This window comes from Leptonotus elevatus, chromosome 11 (assembly GCF_054856555.1).
Source record: "Leptonotus elevatus isolate MCC_2025b chromosome 11, RoL_Lele_1.0, whole genome shotgun sequence".
Lineage (NCBI taxonomy): Eukaryota > Metazoa > Chordata > Actinopteri > Syngnathiformes > Syngnathidae > Leptonotus > Leptonotus elevatus.
This window is the reverse complement of record NC_141249.1, coordinates 7,336,527-7,358,320: the sequence shown is the minus strand read 5'-3', so window position 1 is coordinate 7,358,320 and position 21,794 is coordinate 7,336,527. Positions and strand designations below refer to the sequence as shown.

Genomic DNA, 21,794 nt, shown 5'->3' with positions numbered 1-21,794 from the left:
ATTTTAAGGAATTACCTATATATGCCCAAAAAGCAATTTTCCTTAAAATAGAATGAAAATAGAATAGCAATTATTATATTGTTCTGCCTTCTAATTTCTACTTCCTGATTGTAAAACGGCCACAAGAGGGCGACCTACTGATACCTTGAAATAAGACCGACTTTCAGGATGATGATGATAATAATAATAATAATAATAATTTTTGTATAGCACCTTAAAAAATATGTTTACAAAGTGCTTTCACGGACCAACTAAAACAAAAATCCCAGACAATGAAATGCAAACAACCCAATCGCATGAACGTAACAACAACAACAACAACAACAGTAACAATAACAATAACAAAAAATGAAGGAAAAAGGAATTTGCAAACTAAGACCAAGAGGATAGACATGGAAGGGAAGGTAAAACTAGCTCTGGTGAATTCATTTAAAAACACAAATTGAAAAATAAAATGAAGTTCAAATAAGTCAAAGCGGTTGATGAATTAATTTCAAGCTACATTAGACGAGGCTTCAACCGGAGCACAATAGCAGAGTTTAGGTCCCCCACACTGCTCACCTGAATGCGACACTTGGCCTCCACCAGCTGCAGTTTAGTCTGCGCCAGCTCCAGTTCCATCTGCCTGAGCTGCTCCTTCAGTGCGTCCTTCTCCTCGTCCAGCGGTTCCGAGCTTGCGTTGTCACTACTCGGAGACGACACTTGCAGGGAGCCCAGCGTGCTGAAAAGGTCTCGACAGTGATCGCAACCTGTCACTTTGCTCTGCACAGAAACACATACACACAAGTTTGTTTTACTATCTTTGTGGGGCCATCTCATTGGCATAATGCACTTCCCCTAACCCCAACCATCAAAAATGATTGCCTATCCCTATTCCTTACCCTAACCTCAACCATAACCCAATTCAAACCTAAACTCTAAAACCAAGTCTTGACCCTCAAAAAGAGGTCTAAGCTTGTGGGGCCCAGCAAATTGGCCCCACATGGACGGGTGGGCCCCACAACTTGCAGGAAATTATCTGTGAAAGGTGAACGCATGGCATCTTTGTTCCTTCTGCTAAGAATCATGTTTCTTTTTGACAAAACGTTAATATGTTTAAGTGACCTTGAATGACGCTTCTGTTACATCATGAATGATGACGAAAAGGAAACTTAATGAAAAGTCAATCTCTATGCGTGTATTTGAATTGCGCCACAGTCCTAAAGAACGGCGACAAAGTTTCATCTGCTGCCTTGTGAATGAAACAAATCTCACCCTGACAATGTCCAGCTCCTCCTTTGTTGCCGCCTGCTGCTTTTCCAACCTGGTGCTAAGCTGGGAACAGATCTGAAACACACACCGAGCCGTTTACGCGACACACAAGACTTGAACTTTGGATGAAGTTGAACGGACGATATAATCGGACCTGTTTGTACTCGGCAATGATGGCCGTGGTTTTCTTGATCTCCAGCTCGGCTTTCTCCAGCTCCCTCCGGAACACTTCCTTCAGCTGATGGTGTCATCCGCCGGCAAGCAAATAAAGAACAGAAACACCTCAGTTAAAATGACAGTCGAATAGCATCCAATAGGCTGCATTCAAAAGCTTTTTATACCAATGATAATATTCCATTTTTATCTTTGTCCTTTATTCCAATAATTAGGGATGTACCGATACCTTAAAATGAGGTGGGGTATCGGCCTAATACTGATAATTGCCCATCCCTACTCATAATTTATCTAGATAAGATAAACAATGAAACACCTCGTTGTGTGATGCAGAGTACATTTATTGTACTTTCACTATTGTTTGTGGCAAACATGAAATACTGTATGAAAAGAAAGTCACTACCCTTGGCACTTTGTGTAAAGTAGGGGTGTCAGGCGATTGCAATTTTTTTAATCATAATTAATCGCATGACTTCAATAGTTAACTCACAATGAAACACACATTTTATAATCTGTTACAATAAAATATTTATTTTATATACTCTTAAAATATAAGTGGACAAAATGTTAAAGTAATAGACATATGGCTGCATCTTTTAGTCATTGATACAGTAATTTTTAAAATAATTCATAAAATTGAGTTAAAATCACTGTAAAAAATGAATGTGATATTGATTTACGTTGAGGTCATTTTTCTGCCACAAGATGGCATAATTGCATTTCTAAGACATTGGTGACATATTAAGAGCTATCTAATCTTTAACATGAGGTAACTTGTGAAATTCTGCACATGATTAAAATAGTAAAATACAACTTGAGCCCAGTCTTCACAGATATATGCATTATGATTACATTTATTACTGCTAAATGTTGACGTTTCTGCTGTGTTGCGAAATTCCCCCAGTGCAGGCTTTCCAAGTAATCGCGCGTAAACCCCCCCAAAACTTTAAATTAACTCAAAATTAACGCACTAATTTTGAGACCCCTAGTTAAAAGCAACAGTCTCAGAGGTTGTCACTCATAATTATCTACATATTTTTCAACATCTGCGTGAAAGTGCACAGTGGACATGGCAATTTCCAGCTTTGCAAATAAATGGCGCCTCTACTGCAATTCCTCCGATGCGCCAATTCTGCGTAAAGGCAGCGATAGAGGAGCCGTTACCTGAGCAGTCTCCTCCTCCTGTCGTCTCTTCTCCTCCTCCATCTCCACCAGACGCTGCTTTGTGCTGAGCAACTCTTTGTTCAAAACATCGGCCTTGTCTTCTGCCTGAATGCACAGAAACGCACAAACATACAGCCGTGTTATACGACACGACCGATGCTCAGCCATCTTTTCAAATTGAGTTAAAGCAGTATTCATACAGGCCTAAACATTATTCAACATAACACTGCATATAGATTCAATACATGATCACCTTGGAAAGATTCTTGTTAAAGACGAGATCTTTAAATTGTAATTACCTGGTCAAGGTCATTTCTTAGGGCAATCTTACTGGTGACCAGTTCATGGGCCAAATCGTCATTTTCCTGTTCGAGCCGCATGCTGGCCTCTTGAAGACGACGGTTCTCCCTCTATAAACACAAACACATACTGTAAGACAGATGATAAGAGACCCATGGAGATATTGACAAACATACACATTGTCTCATCAACTATTGTATGAAGTGTTCTTATAAGAAAATGGCTTCTCTTTATAAATCTCAAACAGTAAAATTCATCTGAAAAACACAATCCAAAACAGATCAAAGTCTTTGGCAACAACATCATCATTGTAGGCCATCACTGGAATCTCATGACTGCCTTAAAAAGTCTCTCACGTGACACCCTTGACTTAATAATGACACAGCCACGTGACACAGCAAACTTTTATACAACAACAACAATTTCTTTCGAATTTCGATCCTAACATACAAATTCTGACATATGCACGAATAATGAGTTTGGATGAAGTTCATTCCTTGGTTATCTTATGAGACCATCAGTTGGTGCAAGTAGCAGGGGTAGTTTGAATGTCACTCTCGTGATCCAATTTGTCGCTTCCTGTCAGCAACAAGTCAAATTAAAGCAATTACAGTGAGGTCCTGTTGGTAGATTCTACTGCTGTACATGCCCACACCTAATCTTTTTATCTCTTCTATTACACGAGCATGTTTACAATTCTTTGACTTTGTATCCTTCCATTAGGGAAATTAACACAATTGCCTGAGATCACGTGTGAATATCCTCACAAAGGTATGCAATATCTTCTTACAATAAACCGGTCGAGGGAGCAGAAAGATCTTACCACGATCTGCAATCCAGAGTCTATCAAGGCAGCAGCAGCAGCACAAACTAAACTTTAACACATGATCCTGATAGGAGTTTCCCCTCTCGCACGAGCAAGTTCCAGCCTCCCTCTCAACTCCCTACTCTGGCTTTTGTCACTCTTATGGACCGAGATAAAGAAGCAGCAACGGAACAGAAAATGAAGAGTTACTAAACCACAGAACAATGGTGATACGGTGTAGCCCCTCAAAAATGGCGGTGGTCAACAAAAAGGAAGTTGCTTGTCGGCCTCATACAGTACAGACTCACTATTGGCGGAAGAGGAAAATGCAGTTTAACATCTTATCAAAAGTAAATGTTTCCTTCCTACTTTCCAAAAGCAAACAGTTGCAGTTTCTACTCAAACTCTGTTATGTGCACCACTTGTCTTCAACAATTCTCAGTAACTTCAGAACAGTCAGTACAAGAGAATGTTAAGGTTTTTGGTGTCAAGCACAATCGACTTGAGCAGAAAATGACTTACTTTTACCAAGTATTGCAATGACTTCAATTTAAAAATGGCACTCATAATTACTGATTTGGAGAAAACGCAAATATAAAACCGTCCAATACAACCGAGAACACTTAGTTTCAGTGTGTGAATCTTCAAAAAAAATTTAAGTGCAGAAGGTCTCTGACAGCACTAAAAATAGATCTGATAGATGTTTAACAGTGATAAAAGTCACATTTTGAGCCCGAATAATGCAAAATAGAAAGCAGGACTTGAGAAAGGAGCACTCACAATTCTAATCCCAGCAACGATGCTAATTATAATTTAGGTAGGAGAGTTCGTGGAAACAACATATTCAACTTAACCACCATACAAACAAATGTCAATTTTATTTGTATGGCATATTTCACATGGCTAGCATAAACTAAATGTGCAATACGTTTTGCAAATGCATATTAAAGCAAACATGACATTAAGAGAAGTACACTGATCCTAAAGGTGTGTATATTTGTACCTGGTATCGGTCAATGGGGTCCTCTTGCTGTAGCTGGCTCTCTCTCAGAGTCTGATATTCTTTCTCAAACTTCTTGAGCTTCTTGGTTGGAACCTAAAAACACAAATGCACAATTAATGTGCTGTACACAAATCCAGCGTCAGTGCCTCGTGATACAAAGTAGGTGCTACTCGGAAGTGAATGGTCAAAGATGAGTCAAAAGGGAATTCCATATTTATTTCTATTGTGTGCAGCGACACCAGTAGCTTGATCTTTGAAGAATGTCTGGCAATGTACAGAAAAATGCAAGCTTCATCTTGCAACAAGAAAACTACCCTAAACACACTGCCAACACAACAAAGGACAGCAGGTGGAAAAAGTGGAAAGTCTTGGCCAAGCCAATCACTGGACCTTAACCCAATAAAACATGCATTTTACCTCATGAGGAGGAGACTGAAGGGAGAAACCTTCAGAAACAAACACGAACTGAAAGAGGATGCAGTAAATTGTACAGTCATTTCTGGAATACAAGCAGCTACTTTTTTACTTGCATTTGACCCTGCGGCTAATACAAAGGTGCGGCTTATCCATCAGATCACAAGGGGGCGCACTATCAAGGAAGCGCAAGAGCGTCAGGCAGAGCAAAACAAACCAAGTGAGCCCAAATACAGTAGGAGAGACAGAATGAGAGCGAGACAATTTGCGCCCTCATTGTGGAAAAGAAAGTAGCGGGAACCCGGTGCGGTAACATTAACTCATTCACTGCCATAAATTCATAAAAAAAAAAAAAAAAGATTATAAAAAATTTGGGGCAAGAGGCGATATTTTTTTTTTATTGTAATTAATCACATGACTTCACTAGTTAACTCACGATTAATCACAAAATTTATATCGATTCTAAATGTACAATAACAAATTCTAGGTTTTTATGTTAACAAAAGTGGGATTTTTTTTTTAAACTAATAGAAATAGTTAAAATAATTTTTTGACGTCAATGGCAGTGAATGAATAAAAAAGAAATAAAGATACAAAATTTGGGGCGGCAGGCAATTAAAGTTTTTCATCATAATTAATCGCATAACTTCACTAGTTAACTCGCGATTAATCACAAATTTCATATCGGTTCTAAATGTATAATAAAAACAATTCTAGGTTTTCATACTCTTGTTAACAAAAGTGGAAACATTTTTTAAACTAATAGAAATAGTTCAAATGAATTTTTGACATTTATAGCCGTCAATGGCAGTGAATGAGTTAAAACACCTGCGGCTTATAGTCAGGTGCCCCTTGTAGTCCAGAAATTACTGTAAGTGATGCAGTTATTGCAAGTAAGGGTTACGTCACCAAATATAAAATGTTACAAACTTTAGTTTATTTAATAATCTTTGTTCCAATACTTTTGTCCACTTGAAAAGTGGATGGCTTTAAACAAAAGGTACTTTGTCCTGAGTTGTTTACATCTAGATGTAAATAAAAGCTGGATTTCTGAACTTTTGTCTCATATTCATCTTTTGATCTGAAACCCAAATGTCTTTAGTTTACTGTAAAACAAAAACAAAAAGAATTGACCGTGCTGTTCCAATACTTTTGGAGGGGACTGCATGACTTTCGCTTTACATGCTGGAGTATTCACTTGCATTTGTAGATGTAACTGTGTAAACTCACAATGGCTTTTTTAAGTGTTCCTGACCCACGAGTCAATATCCTTTACACAATGACACGGGTTTTTAATGGCGTGTCGCCTCAGGTTTTGAAGGTTACAAGCAATGTTGGTTTTTGGCCTTGCCGTTTACGTGTTGAGATTTCTGCAGATTCCATGAATCTTTTGTTGATAAGTAGATCATGGATGTCGAAATCCCTCAATTCCTTGGAACGGCAGCTTTCTTTGGAATGTGTTGCAGGCATCAAAGTAAAAAAATGAAATAAGATTTGCAAAGAAAAACAAAACAAAACAAAACAATAACGTGCAATAATTTTGCACATTAAATATCTTGTCTTTGTAGTGTATTCAAGTGAATATAGGTTCAAAAGCATTTGCTAATCATTGTGTTCTTTTAAAAAAAAATTACCTCCTGATTCAGTAGTTGCAGATATACTGCGGCTGTTTGCCACATCGGCAAATCATCATTTGTGTCACAAAAAAGCACTTTATCATTTTTTGGCATTGTGTTGAATGACATTTTAGATATCAAATGTACTAGGTATTGGTGAGTACTCAGAGTGAACACTCATACTGGCATCAGCCTGAAAAAAAGTAATACCGAACATCCCTACAAATAATATTCTGAAACAAACTAACTGTCACGTCGAACAGCGACTGTTGCTTGTGACAGTGTTGTGGTATTGTGGCTGGTGTTGCACAGTTTCTCGTTTTCATTTTTGCTAAATCAACGGAAACCATTCAAGATGTAGAGTAGAGCATGCACATAATACAAGATTGCTTCATATAATACTGTGTATTTTTTTTAGCTGTATAAAGTTAGTACTTCTGACATGTTTTTGTGCCATTAAAAAAAAAAAAACAGCAGAAAGACACAAATTGTTACAATCATTTGTCTTTATCAAAATAGAGTAAGAAAGCTCAAATCAAGAACAGACATTTTGAAAGTAGGAACTTAAGAAAACCTTTTCCCAGTGTTGAGCTAAAATATGTTGACCTACAAAGCAAACAACACTTCAGATAACTCGTATAAAACCAATATGTCGCACATCAAATACACAACCAGTTTACTGATGGATTCCAAAAGATAATCTGAAATTGAGCTGTTTCAACTAAAACAGATGGGGAAAATATGAGACAAACCGAAAGACTCACAGAGCTGTTTCTGTGCGTGTCGGTTTCAAGCAGGTGGTAATTTGATCTCCCCTGTGTGGAAACGACATCACCATAGTGCCAAATGTTACGTCTGGGGATTGTGGTCAAGTGTTCTTCCTTTGTGATGCATAGTTGCGTCTTGTTTGTGTTATCAAATCAAGCACCTGACTCACTGAGAGCTGCAGTTTAATATTCCTGCAAACTACAATCACATGAATATTAAGAGGAGCTCGTTGTTATTGAATCTTGTTTGAATGTGCAGGTTAGTATACAGCATATTTTGTGTTTTATAATAATGGCAGGTAGGCTGCTCTGCTCCCTTTGCTATACTCCAGGATATTTTCCAATTCATCCTAAGTTTTACCTCGGGATTCGAGTCCACCACAAACCTAACAAGACTCGGCCGTCTCGCTACACTTTCAGCCCCCCAAAAATGTGAGCACTGATCAGAGATGCAGCCAAGAGGTACATGATTTGGACAAAATACAAAGATCCACAAAAAAAACAAAAAAAACTCAATAGTAATTTCATATTTTTATGTCTGAAGTCTGAAATGTGGAAAAAGGTCAAAAGAAAAAAGAAAAAAATCAACACGCCCCTTTTCCACCGCAGTATCTACGTGGCTCTACTCACTATTGACACATTTCCACTAGCAAAAACAGGTGCAACCAGATACTATCAGGTATTATTTACGGTGCCTGGTCAACAGGGGTTCCGAGATTGCTGAGCTGATACCATATAATGATGTAAATCATTACTCAACAGTTGAGCAGATTTGGAATTGTGACGTCATTTTAAGCTTTGAGGATAGATTGCTAGGAAATAGACAAATAACACACAGGCTAATGTTAGCTTACTTTTTTCCCTTTTGCATGGTCAAAAGCCACATGCAAAGAATTAAAGAGACAATCTGGCTCTCCTTCATTGTTGTTAGGGTGTCTTTGCTGACTGATTCAGTGCGGTGTGTTTTTCATAGTTTCTCATGACTACTGGAGCGGTACAACTTTGAAGTGGAACACAGACTGCCAAAAAACGAAGCAAGCGGAGCCTAGTACAGCTGGGCAGTAGAATAATATGTAAATTTGTGAGGTTTTCTTCTCGGAATATTACACTCCCCCTAAAAAAATATATACATTTATACGTGGCCGTGATACAAATCAGCCTCTCTCACATTACAAAATAATTATTCAGTATAACTCAGGAAGTGCGATTAAAGATGTGGTGCTGCAGGAGATGGTGCCGGGTCCACTTTGAGATTTCATGACCTGAATCCTTGCTACTGAAATTGGAGTTGGTCCCCAGGTCGAGATCACATGGCGAAGCTGAAATGCTGTACTGGGTATTATCTTGCTAAATGAGTGTGTGTGTGCATGTGCATGTGTGTGCATTTGGTGATGAGGCCTCGGCCCCATGGCAGTCCAGAAGAGTTTGAATATTGAAATAAGGACAAAGGCAAGTGGACATCCCAGGAAAAACTAGGCCATGGAATTCAATTAGCCACGTGAGGCAAACAAACCAGCTCACACATACACACACAAGGTCTCCATTGATTCCAAATTCAGATGTAAGAAATTGTAATTGAAACAAATCTCGCTTTGGAGCAGGACCGATTGACAAAGCTTTGCCACCATCAGTAAAAAAACAACAACTTGCATTTGCACATAAGTATGAGCCTGTAAACTGTTACCTGAACAACTATGATGATTAAATATAAGAAACAATTTAACAACAGTTTCCACCTCAGGTCTCAAATTCTTATTTACAGTGGAAATTAAATCCCAACACGCTTAAAAATCTAACCAGACATACCACAGGTCGAGGAGTTCTGACAGGTCGGGAGTGGGCAATCAAACGGGCCAGAGCGTCCTCTTCACCCGGCCGCTCAACGACATGAGCATCGTATGCCACCACGATGGACACCTCCTGCATCATCTCGAATGCCGCTCGCTCGTACCCAGAAGCGAGCAGGAAACGGAAGAGAAGAAATGAACTACGAGTAGGGAGGAGTGTGGCTCACGGCTCTCGGCGTCTCTCTGATAGCAGAGGAGGCGACCGACTGCTTTCAAGAGTCTCTCACTCAGGAGTTGAGCCCTGCCCACTGTGCAGGGGTGGGGGGGGGGGGGGGGGTGAGCGAACAGTACAACACACCTGTTTGTTTCCCACTCCCCCTCAATCCCCTCCCTGAAACACTAGCAGTGCATGACAAAGGTGGATGATGTTTTTTTCTGCTGACCCATTCCTCATCATTCCCTCTCCTTGTGAGACACTCTGAAATATTTATTTCATTAGAGTTATTTCTAAACCTTTTGTTCGCACCTACACTACACACACTACACAAGCCACATAAAAAGGGAAGTCGTCAAACAGAATGACTTGTTTTTCATGACTACATATGATTGCTTTTATGAAGCCAAAACAAGCTTCCCCTTCAGCAGAAGCACATGAATTATGGAAGCTGTAAACTAAATATGTGAATAAGTACTGTATCGCTAAAGAAAGTAATTTGTAATTGTTTTACACTACCAGTCCGGTGAAATCTGTATCCCATGTATTTTGTCTGGGTGTTGTACTGAATTGACTGTGAACAATGACCTCATTGTTGCTGCAATTATGTTGTAATTGCCAGCCATGATTACTTAATTACTTACTAATTACTTAAGGAATTCAACTGACACCCATTGAAATGCATTGAAATAATTTTTTTATTATTATATGCATTATATATTATTTAAAAAAATAAATAAAAATAAATAAAAATATATATTATTTAAAAAAAAATATATATTATTAAAAAATAAAATAAATAAATAAATAAATAAATAAATACATATATATAAAACATTTTTATAAATGTCAAACTACTGGGGTAATTTTTTTAATCTTTAAATTATGCAAGTAATTAAGAGAATAAAAAAAGAGGAGGATGAGAGTGTGCAGTGGAACAAAAATCGAACAGCCGACCTTCCAGTTACTGGACGACCGTCCCTACACCCTGAGCCACGGCCTCCACAATTTTTTTTGATAAAAAGCCTTTTAGATTAAGTGATTAATCATGATTATTCAAAATTCTAAGATGTGATTAATTTTAATTTCCTCAAATCTGTATGTATGAAAGACCTGAGAGCCAAAAGCAGAGCATATATGATTTTTGAATACGCAAAGTCATCACACTAGCTTCAGTCCAAAGGATGCCTAAGATCCTGAGAAATTCAAATTCCTCACATAATCCTCAGGAAAGCTAAGCCACCCTTACAACTAGTGCTGATGAAGCCAAGGTGGCAGGGAATGCGTTCGCTATTTTAAGCAGCTTACAAAGTTCAGCTGATCCGCTTTATACGTTGACAGAGAAAAACATGTAAAAAAAAAAAAAAAAAAAAAGAAGAAAAAAAAGGGGGAGGGTGCTGAAGAGAGAATAAACTTGGTTAGGCATGGAACGGTTTCCAGGATTTTTGTCAACAGTACAGTGGAATCTGTAAGGTGCAAAATAAATAAATAAATAAATAAATAAATAAATAAATAAATAAGGCTGAATGTTTTGGGCTTGTTTCCTTTGAAAACCTTTTTATTTTTTGCTAGATTTAACATGAGCTGATTTTGATCAAAGTTCCAATGTGACTTTTATTCTGCGGTGATGAAGGAGAATTTTACAGTCCGGACATTCCTCTTTGTCAGAGTTCAAAATTGTTGCCTATAGCAGTGCAGACACATGATTCTGATTGACTGAAATTAACTCATATGAGCAATTACAGCAACATGCTTAAACATGTGCTTGACAGCCAGTAAATGTAGTTTTATCAGTTAGTTCATCTCACAATTGTGCAAATATTTAGTTAAAAAAATACTGGGTCAAGCAAACGTTGGTAATCATTTTGACTTGGCACGGATTAATTTAACATTCAAAAGCAAAAATAATCTTGTCCTGGAAGCGGAAGCCGCATTTTTTTCTCGGATTCTTTCTTATCCATCTCCTCTGTTCCTGAGTCTCTCATTCTGAAGAACTCTTTCAATATCGTATTGCCCAAGGGAATATTCTATTTCACAAGTTGAAGAGTGACTTGTCTAAAAGTAGACAGTAGAAAAAAGATGTTTCAGGAGGATGAAGGCTTGAGAAAAATCCCTCTGAGAAGTGCACACAACAGCTTCATCTGACAAGAACATGATGTATTTTCTTACAGTACTAAACTGGCCCGGGAGCTGAATTATTAAAAACTGGCGTACTGATAAACTTCCCCCATAATGGTTCGGTTAACGTTCTTGGAGAAATTACTCTATTTGATGGATTTTCCATTTAGTGTTTTATGGAAGTGAAATACTGAACCAAGAATGAGAATTCATTTTGCTAGGAACTATATTGCATTAGAGAACAAAAAAACTACTAAAGCCCCAGAGATAAACATAACAGGATGGCTTGTATCCAAAGTTATTTTAGTTAACTAAAACTAACGAAAAAACTAAAACTCAAAAAACAATTTTGTTAACTGAAATAAAATAAAAACGAAAATGCTTTTTAAACAACGAAAACTAACTGAAAATACATTTTATGTATACAAAACTAACTATAATTATAGTAAAAATGTCCTTTGTTTTAGTCTTTGGTCATTAATGTATTGCATTAGTCTTTGGGGGTGATTTTAAATTACATTTGTAGTAGATTTATTTGGATATGAACCGGAATGAGGACGTTTGAAAGGGTGTCACACAAAAGTGATGTCATCTAGCAGCAGCCAATAGAAAAGCACCTTTAGATGACGTTGCTCCCTTGGTGTTTTTCAAATATTGCGCACAAGTAATACACCCCCCCCCCCCCCAAAAAAAAACAAAAACTAAACTAAAACTAAGCATTTATGAAATGACTAAAACTAATAAAAACTAACAGAACCACCTTGAAAACTAATTAAAACTAACTACATTTAAAAACCAATACTCAAAACAAAATCAAAACTAACTAAAATGAAAAATTCCAAAACTATAATAACCCTGCCTGCATCGAGAGGCACCCCAAAACAGTCATGTGGATCACCAACAAGCCAAACACCCCAAGTCACTCGTGTCTTTGGATAGTAGACTAGAAAAATGCCTGAAATGTAAAATATTAACTGTATGTCAATTCAAGGAGAGCAACATGGGAGTGACTGGAAAAGAGAGGGGCGAAAGGATGGAGGCAAAGTTATTATCTATTCCATCTTTCTCTGCCAACTTCCCTTCCTTTATCTCTCCCTCTCACACGCACACACACAACTCACAGGCACAAAATCAAATCTATTACATTGTGTACTCGTTTGGGTCTCCGGTGACCTCAGCAAATTCCCCAAATGCCTCATTCAAGTCAAGAGGAAGATGATAACGTGTTTGTGTGTGAGCAGTATGAAAATGATGACCTCCATCCATGGAAGCCGCATCATATCTGATAAAACTGGAATAAAGTAAATAATGATGAGCGATATTGCGAACTGAATTTTTAGCTGTAGAAATTAGCCTGGATACTGTAGTATGTGTTAAAATGTGTGAATCTGTTTTCACAAGGAAGCTGAATAAATTGTCAACTGTACTGATTAGTTTTGACAGAAACTCTGCGTAACCTGTATGTTCGCTATCAATAGTTTAACACATTCCAGGCTGAAATCAATGCTTGGCTAAAAAGAAGACGAGCGCTTGTTGCATGTGCTTATAAAGAGCCAAACCTTGATGTTGCAAGCTTGTTCCATCAGCCTTCTGGCGTTCTCCGCAGCTCTGTAGCGTTTGGGGAGCTGCACTCTGAAGAACTTGAGAGCCCCTTCAAAGTCGGCCTGCAAGAGATCCTCTTTGGATGTCTGCAGGAAAACAGGTCGGGCCAGGGGAAAATATTAGTCATACTTGTTTGTTTTCAAAATGGACTTTTCGTTGTTTATTGTACTTCACTTCAATAGAAATAAATACACTTATTGATCACTTGCAACATAGGGACACAGGGTGGATCAGAGAAGACATTTCTCACCATTTTGAGTTATTAAATCCATACATACAGTATAATAGGGAGGGATGAACCAAAATGTAAATTCTACCAACATCGAAATAAATTAGAAACCTAAAAAAAAAAGTTTTTTGGGGGGGCTAAATTTGTCTAAGTGCCATCTCTCTGGTCTCTCAATTTTATTTTTAAGGGGACAGAAATAAGTGAAACTTGTGGTATCTGCCCCTGATCAAAAAATAAAATAAATAAATCAATAAAATAGAATAAAAAAATAACAATAAGAGTAATGATAGTCAACACAAAATAAATGACATTAAGCAGTCAATAAGCTATTTTATAAACAAAATGAATCAAGAGCATTGTCTTGTGCTATATATATTTTTTCCCCCCAGTAATTGAGCTTTTATAATTAACATTTTTTTTTTAATTAATTTTATGTTCCACAAACTGACACCATGCGTTGAATTACCTCGTTCTTTTTGTTTTGTTCTGTATTGTTTTGTTTTGTAAAATATTTGTTCCTCTTAATTTGTACTCACTTTTTCCCTTTTCTTAAATCTGATTTGCATGTTAATTGGTAAAGTTTCATGATGGGCTTTATACATTATTTTAAGGCGGTTAAAATAATCTGGTACATATATCAAATTAAATTGTACATTTGGTTATTGTAAAATATATGTGTAAAGTATATATTGTATTTGAATGATTTGGAGGCAACCAAAGTTTCGCTCGCTTAAAACCAGGAAATGGGTGTGCACAGCGGAGTTCCATTAGGAAATGCCTACATCTGTCAGCCAAACAGATGAGAGTGACATCACGGCCCTGCTCGGCCTGCGTTATAACAGCAGGTTGGAAGAAGTTCTGAGGAACGGTTCTATTGTTACTGCACGGCAATGGAGAAGTGACCACACAGTGACAGAGCAGAACCAGGCTGTTTCAAGCTGGAACTGGCTAAATGGAAAAGGGGATTAAGAGCCATACCATATTATAGGCTGATCAGGACCAAATGAATTGGATCCTGTGGCGATTGCTTTGCTCAGTGTGTGAGAAGAGGAGAGGACAACCATGATGACGCACCTGCTCACAATCCCCTGAGCATCTGACTGCTCCTAGCTGAGAACAATTTTGCAATGCTGGAGCAACCTTCTCACTCACTCGATCTGGCTCTGTGATTTTCTCCCAATTTCTTCAAGGGGACTTATTTTGACAACATTAAGATAGCCGTGACGACATACGGTGTATGAAGGCTTGGCAGAGAAAGCTGGAAAAGGTTGTTAGACTACAGGTGATTTACTTTGAATGGGAAAACTTGAAGTTTGGCTTCTGTAACGTCCCGGAAAATGTCTGACACATCTCATATATAGACACACAAAATCAAACTTAGAACTGTGCGCGTTTTGCACAAATCTACTCTAAACCCAATTTCCTGGGAAATCACATCAAAGTGTCCCGATCGAATAATCAAAACAGCCCAGAATTGTGAGACTAGTGACATAACGATCTCAAAGTTACCATATCAAACTTAAAGGTGCTGACCGACGTTTTTTTGTTGCTGTTTGTAAACACAACATTCAAAACTGATACTCGAGGAAGCAGGAACGAGCGTGAACCCAGCCAATCAGGAGCAGGGGTTCGCACAGCCGAATTTGCATATGCAGACAAGACACGGGACTCAAACTCCTAACATGTCTGCGGAAACATTCCACCAATCAGGAGCAGGGGTTCACACGGCGAAATTTGCATATGCCACTGATAGTAGTTTGTTGGCTGTAAGGAAAATGTTGAGTCTCCGCCCAGAAACGTCATGGACAGGCCAAAACAAATCCTTTGGACTACACCTTTAACTAAGATCCTCAAAATACACAATTCTTCAATGAATGGACAACATGCAACAAAAAATGACAAAAAAATTAAATCAAATAAAACAAGACACATTGCTTCAATCATGACATTTTGATTATAGGACAGCTAGCACCCATAAATAAGTTTAGTTTTTCTTTTTAAATAAAGAGTAATATCACTATGTGCCAACCAAATGAAACACATCAATACCACCATCTTGTGGGGGAACTCTATTAGTGTAAGTCAGTTGGTCCTACCTTTGACAACTAACTCATATGCAGACAAAGAAGTGACGAGTTCATACAGTCACCCAACCAGACTTACAACATATAACTTTAGGGAACGCATACAGATATGCTACCTTGGTGGACAGAGAGAGGCTGATTACATTAATACAAAAACCCTTCCCTGCCCTCCTCCTAACTGTGAACATGGAATCTTCCCAGTCCCCACTCTCACCGCGAGCAGCTTTGGGACAAAGAGTCGATGTCCCATCCCAAGGAGATCCATCACTTTACAGAAGGAATCCGCTGAGGCCTGACTGCTTTGGGCCTGTTCTTCTGCCGTTCCCTCTCCATCCTCCACTGCCCTTCGCACCGCTGGGAGTTGCAGAGGAGGTGTCAGGGCCGATAGAGGAGGTGGGGAGGGTAGAGGAGATAGTGGCGAGGTTGGAGAGGGCAAGGGAGAAGGGCAGTCCCTCTTTGGGGTTAAGGAGGCGTATGACTCCAGCGTGTCGCCCGAATGTCCCCCTAATATGAGTTTGAGGACGGATGAACTCGTAGCAAAGATGTAGTTATCCACTGATTAGTCCTACTGATGGAGTTCTGCTGAATGAAGAGTATGGACTACTAGGTCAGAGGAGAGTATGGCCACATTCACAGCCTATGTTAATAATAACGATGAAAAGACAGAGCCCACAAGTGACCAACCGTTGCGCCAATGTTAGAGTAAAAAAACTAGGAAGTGATGCCGTTTGTTGCATAACGCCGTCTTCACCTACAAGCCACTCTTAACTTGCTGCACTAACAACCACAATCCGGTATGTCGTTGCTAAGCAACAAAGCAGCTCCACACGTGGGTTGCTCCTCCAACAAAAAGCAGTAATGTAAAGTACTCCGCCTTTTTCTTATTTTCCCTTCGTCATTCGATTTAAGGAGGAGAAAAAATATCCTTCAGTAAGCATGGAGTGTGCTTCCAATATGGAGGCTGCAGAATATCTTTAAAAAAATGCAAAACAAGCAATATAACAGTATGAATCCTCAAGCGAGAGAAGCAGGACGGAGATCCTTTTGCTGTGGCACTTGTTAGAGAGGAGGTAGAAACATATCAAACTCAAAAAAGTACAGTTGCTGTGCAGAAAGCAGTACGGTGTTCCTCAAGCAGATCTCCATTAGCAGAGGCTCTGTAGTGGTGGAAAGTCACTTGATTCTCAACAACACAGGCTAAATGGATGCATCTGTGAGTCAATGAATAGGCTTGTGTCATCAGGAGCGATTGTTCTGGTCAGGAACTGGGGCGAGGCAAAGCAAAAGGATGAAAGAAAAGAAGCATGAAAACACAGTGTTTCTAGAACACTGCCGGTCCTGCTATCACTCCCTCTTTGTGATGCTAACAGCTAGCAGCTAGCATGTCATCTCTGCTGCAACCAATTAGGTGGTCGGAGATAGCGTGCTGCAAAAATATATATCCAGCAGATGACTAAAGATGTGGAGGCAGAGGTTGTGGGTCAAAGCATAGAGACAGAATGAAAAACTGCAGGCGACGAGAAGAAGCTCCACACAAAAATTTGTGTTGGTAAGGAAGAACAGAATGTAAAAGAAAAAACAAAAAAAAGCTTCATTCCTCCAGGTCCAGATAGCTGATGGTACACCTTACATTCTGGGAGTAAGGAGTGATGTGGATGATGACGGTAAAGCAGGAAAGGGAGGGAGCTGGAGCCAGATGGAGGGAGCGCGAGGAGAACGCAATGGAGGGAGGGAGGGAGAAGCGGATAGAATGTCGTCATGGTTGGCCAATAGGAGGCTGGTAGTGGAATCCCATTCCACCCACCTCACAACCTCAATTGTTACTGCAACCACTTGGTATCTCTTTCTGGTAATATATTATTGCTAAGACATTGAATAGGAATGCACAATTATTTGATCATGATTACATAAAACATTAACAGTATCAGAATTTTTTAAATATGCATAGTTTAAAGGCTGATTATTTTTCATCCTTAGCCTAACCTTGCTTTGAACAGCACAGGTATTTATTTATGGATTAGATGAATTCATAATAATAATAATAATAATTTGAACTTGCATGGTATTACGTGATTATTCATGGAGAATTATTGGCACATGAATGAAACTGTTTCTTCAGTTGACTTAGATTAAAACAAAAAAATAGAATGCTGATTCCCAAATTGCAGTAAGTTGGTTTTTTTCTCCACAGAAAATCCTCCAGATGAGCAACATTTTACTGATTAGTTATAGTAAGACTGTAGTAAGAAGAGATGACTATTGTTCATCTACAGCTATGTGGCAAATTGTGTTGGCAGTCACAATTGGGATGGTGAGAGATATGTGCAGCTCCCTAAACTATCAAGATATGCAAACAGAAAGCTAGCAAAGTAGCTATTAAGAGGATGAGTGCTGTTTTTCGTCTAACCCTTTCTGGATTTTCTCTTACTCTTGAAACCATGGGCATAACGTTCTTAGTTCTATTTCGTTTTTATGCTGTTTGTTATGTTTTCAAAGCTTGTAACTATTCTATCTTAGTGTTTTATTTACATACATACACACATATTTATTTATTTTCCTTTTTTTTTTTAAGAAAAAGGGGTTCCTATTATTATTTATTTTTTTAACATAAAAAAGTTGACACGATTACGTGAAATCAGTTTTGGATTTTAACCCAAAAATGTGCAGATGTCAGACCTAACTCAACAAAAACTGCGTTCCCCGGTGTAATTACAGTAGCTGTGCAAGATGCGGACAGCACAATTCTAGAAAATGAGCTTCTGACGCCAACAGGAACTAAATCATTGCACTGCACTGACTTCAGAACAGAAGAGGATATTATTTTGCAAGTCATCACAACCAATGACCAGCAATAGCCAAATATGCAAAACAGTGCACACTAGGTAATACATTGTAATGTAGTCATGATCACAAGCTTAGATAACAAGCCATATGTGTTAAATTTTTGACCTGTCTGGAATTGAGTGGGTATGTGTATGACAAGAAGTCTTCATGACGACTTCTTTCTATGCCTTTCGAAGATGATTAATGTTCAGGTAACTGTTTTGCTATTATTAAGAATTTAATTTCATTCTCTGATATTGATTATAAAATTCAATGTATACCAGAAACACCAAACCTATATGACAGAGGATGGCGTGTTCTCAGTGTGCTTTTAAAAGTTCTGCAATACATTAATAAAAATGATGGATGATTGTTCACAATGAACCAGCCATATGCATGTGCTGAACAAATCGATACAACCAACCACAAGGAGATCTGGTAACACAACAAACAGGAATTCCTCACCACACAAACAACAAAGTGGTTGAGGAAAAAAACCTTGTGCTCATTTTAGGCCGTGGCTTCCATTTTGGTTTATTGACATCAATATTCTGTCTTCTCTGAAAATGGAGATTCAGCACCAAAATGTATAACGTTTAGTAACTGCCAGATGATCTTAGCTATATATATGACACAAGGCAGAAAGGTCCTCACCTCCCTGTATCAAACGTGTAAAATCATAAACCATAACTTGGAATGGGGAGAGAAAATACAGATAAAAAAAAAGAAGAAGTCCTATCACTCAGCTGCAGCTACTACAGCTGCACATCAGGTGGTGACAAATACCAAATGAAGCTGATAAAGGGACACTAACTCCTTTTCAATTCTACAAAACAATATTAAAGCACTGTACGTACGTTACTGTATACCCCAATAATAGCTGCTTAATAATACAACTTTATATTAATTGATGTGCTCAAGCCTATATGTGGACAGGACGTTTTAATAAAATGTTGTTGGCAGTAACATTGGAGTTCTTTTAAATGGAAGGTGTGTCAATGAATGAGTTGAGCTACTAACCTTGAGCAGAGCCAAGGCAACATTGAAGATGATGTTCAGACCCTGGAACACAACACATTTAAATACATCACTACATGTCAGTAATTAGAATATACATTTTAAAAGAAGGCAAAAACAAAACATTTCATTTTATTTCAAATCAGGAACACACATCAAAAACTGATTCATATATGAATTTCTGTTTGGAATAGAATCTCTCACATACATCATACATGTGATTACGACACATGAAGAGAATGTCGAGCTGGGAGCTCTGCGGGAACACCCACGTCTTCTTAGTCTCTGTGATGAGTTCACATGGCAACAAAGAGCTAAAAATATCCAGACAGCACTAAAAATAAGGAAAGCGAGGGGGAGCTCCATCTTCACACACTGATATGCACAGGCCTCAAGATGGCGCTGCAATGCTGAGTCAGGATCAAAGAGGTTTAATGTTAGTGATGGGGACGGTAAATACACGAAAAAACAGGGTTATGGTTACAGACTGGGAACGTGACAGGGCAGGTAGAGGAGAAATAGTAACGGCGGAATGATACACAACGTGGAAAATTCTAAACTCATTCTGGCTTTTCTGTTTCAAACACATTCCCAAAAAGTAATGTAAGCAAATGCAATGCGCATGTGATATATCCGCATTGAATGAGCTGTTCATTATGATTATGAAAGTCTTTCTTCCTGCTACTTGATCTCAACTGTAATCATGCATGACGTCATGCCAGACTCACTAGACCACACAGCCCAGTGAACATCTTGAAGAAAGAATTCCACAAGAGTATTTTTTTCAAATCTGATTATTATCTAATCATTTCTATTTCCAGTGGTGTGTGTTTAGCAAGGGAAAAGTGAACGCATAAATAACAGTGATGGGGTAGAGAAAATGATACTCGAGGAGAACAGCTGTCAGAGTAGCAGGAGATGAGAACGGAGGTTTAACGAACAGATTCTTATCATGCGGTTCATTGGCTGAGAAAAACCTGGGAAGCTTCTTATTGTTCTGCTGGGGGCCAGTGGGAGAGTGGGAGGAATCAAATAAGAAGGGATGGGAAAATAAAGGAATGAAGAGTGAAAAACAAACGACATTTTTGACCAAAATGAGTCAACGTATTTGCAATTGTTTGAATATTGAAACAATATTAATTTCTAGACTGACACTGGTAGTTCTATGCAGTCCCACTAGTCTAAATACAGTATTCGGATTAATATTGTGTTCAAATCCAGCAGTTTTTATCAATATCAGAAAGCAACCATTTTGCCATTTGCTGTCAAGTGAAAACAACATCACAGGTGGTCTCAGGTCTGAGGTAACAACCAATCACAGGGTGGCTTCAGAAAACAGGTGAGCTGTGATTGGTTGATGCCCTGAGCAACTGTGATGTCATCTTCAGTCGACAGTGAGTGGCAAAATGGCCGAAACCTGACATGGCTAAAAATGGCTGGATTTTGCTTCATAATTAATATTCCACAAATGTAATATTAATCGGAAAGTCATGTTTAGACTAGTGAGGTCACATATAACATATTATTGTCAAGAAATATTTAAGTTTGACTTACCCTTTAAGCAATGCTAAAACAACCATATATAAGTGAAACTTCACAAGTGCATATACCACCTACGCCAAGGCAAAATTGTTGGCAAAAGTGCAAAATAATGTGTGACAACCTATTTGTGTTATTTGTCTATCTGTTAGTTGACACATTGCTTCCTAGTTAATGAAAATGGTTCCTTTAGAGTGGAAAGTTCCATTTATGTTACGAAGACGATCCATCCATTTTCTATACAGTTGACATATTCCTCATTCGGATCATGGGTGTGTTGGAGCCTATCACAGCTGACTTTGGACTGGCCACCAGCCAATCACAAGGTACAAATCATTATACTGTCAACACATCTGTGGACAATTGTCAATGAACCTAATACACATGCTAGGAAGGGAGCCAGAGTATCAAAAAAACCCGAACAAATAAAAAACCAACAACAACACATAAACATGGGGGAGAACATGCAACTCCACACAGGAAAGCAGGAGCCTGGATTCAAACCCCCAACCTTAGTCCTGTGAGGATGTGCCAACAAATAAAAAGCTATAATAAAAACATTCATCATTCATTCTGACTCTCACCATTTTGTAATGAGTTCTTCTTACTCGGCGCACCACCTCTGTGGAAAGGTTGATCGAAATCGAGATCCGTCCTACTATATCATTAAACAGTCACAATGACTGCTGTGAAAAAGGTCTTGTTCAATGTGTGGGATGGAGCACTAGGTGGGATTCCAAATGTAATCAAGGAATATACTCTGCGATGCAACCTTTACTAAGTGGGATCAGGTGATTTGAGGGAAAGCGTAATCTAATCCCTTGCGATAACACTATGAATAATTTTAGGTATGAGATGTGATATTAAGGAGCTGCTGAGGGAAGACT

The 21,794-nt window shown here is 38.5% G+C and overlaps 1 protein-coding gene across 3 annotated transcripts in view; it reads right to left on the bottom strand.

The window, feature by feature from the left end:
* rabgap1l (RAB GTPase activating protein 1-like) overlaps positions 1-21,794 on the bottom strand; it is a 90,247-nt gene that overhangs the window by 2,778 nt on the left and 65,675 nt on the right. For 2 of the 3 annotated variants that reach the window (XM_086089046.1, XM_086089047.1), the window contains exons 18-25: positions 19,372-19,413; positions 13,173-13,301; positions 4,698-4,790; positions 2,889-2,999; positions 2,590-2,694; positions 1,406-1,489; positions 1,255-1,326; positions 562-762 (exon numbers count right to left, since the gene is read on the bottom strand). In XM_086089046.1, coding sequence (XP_085945172.1) covers positions 562-762; positions 1,255-1,326; positions 1,406-1,489; positions 2,590-2,694; positions 2,889-2,999; positions 4,698-4,790; positions 13,173-13,301; positions 19,372-19,413 — 837 coding nt within the window. Of the gene's footprint in view, positions 1-561; positions 763-1,254; positions 1,327-1,405; positions 1,490-2,589; positions 2,695-2,888; positions 3,000-4,697; positions 4,791-9,300; positions 9,532-13,172; positions 13,302-19,371; positions 19,414-21,794 lie in introns of those variants that run through there. The other variant, XM_086089048.1, reaches the window with a different exon arrangement.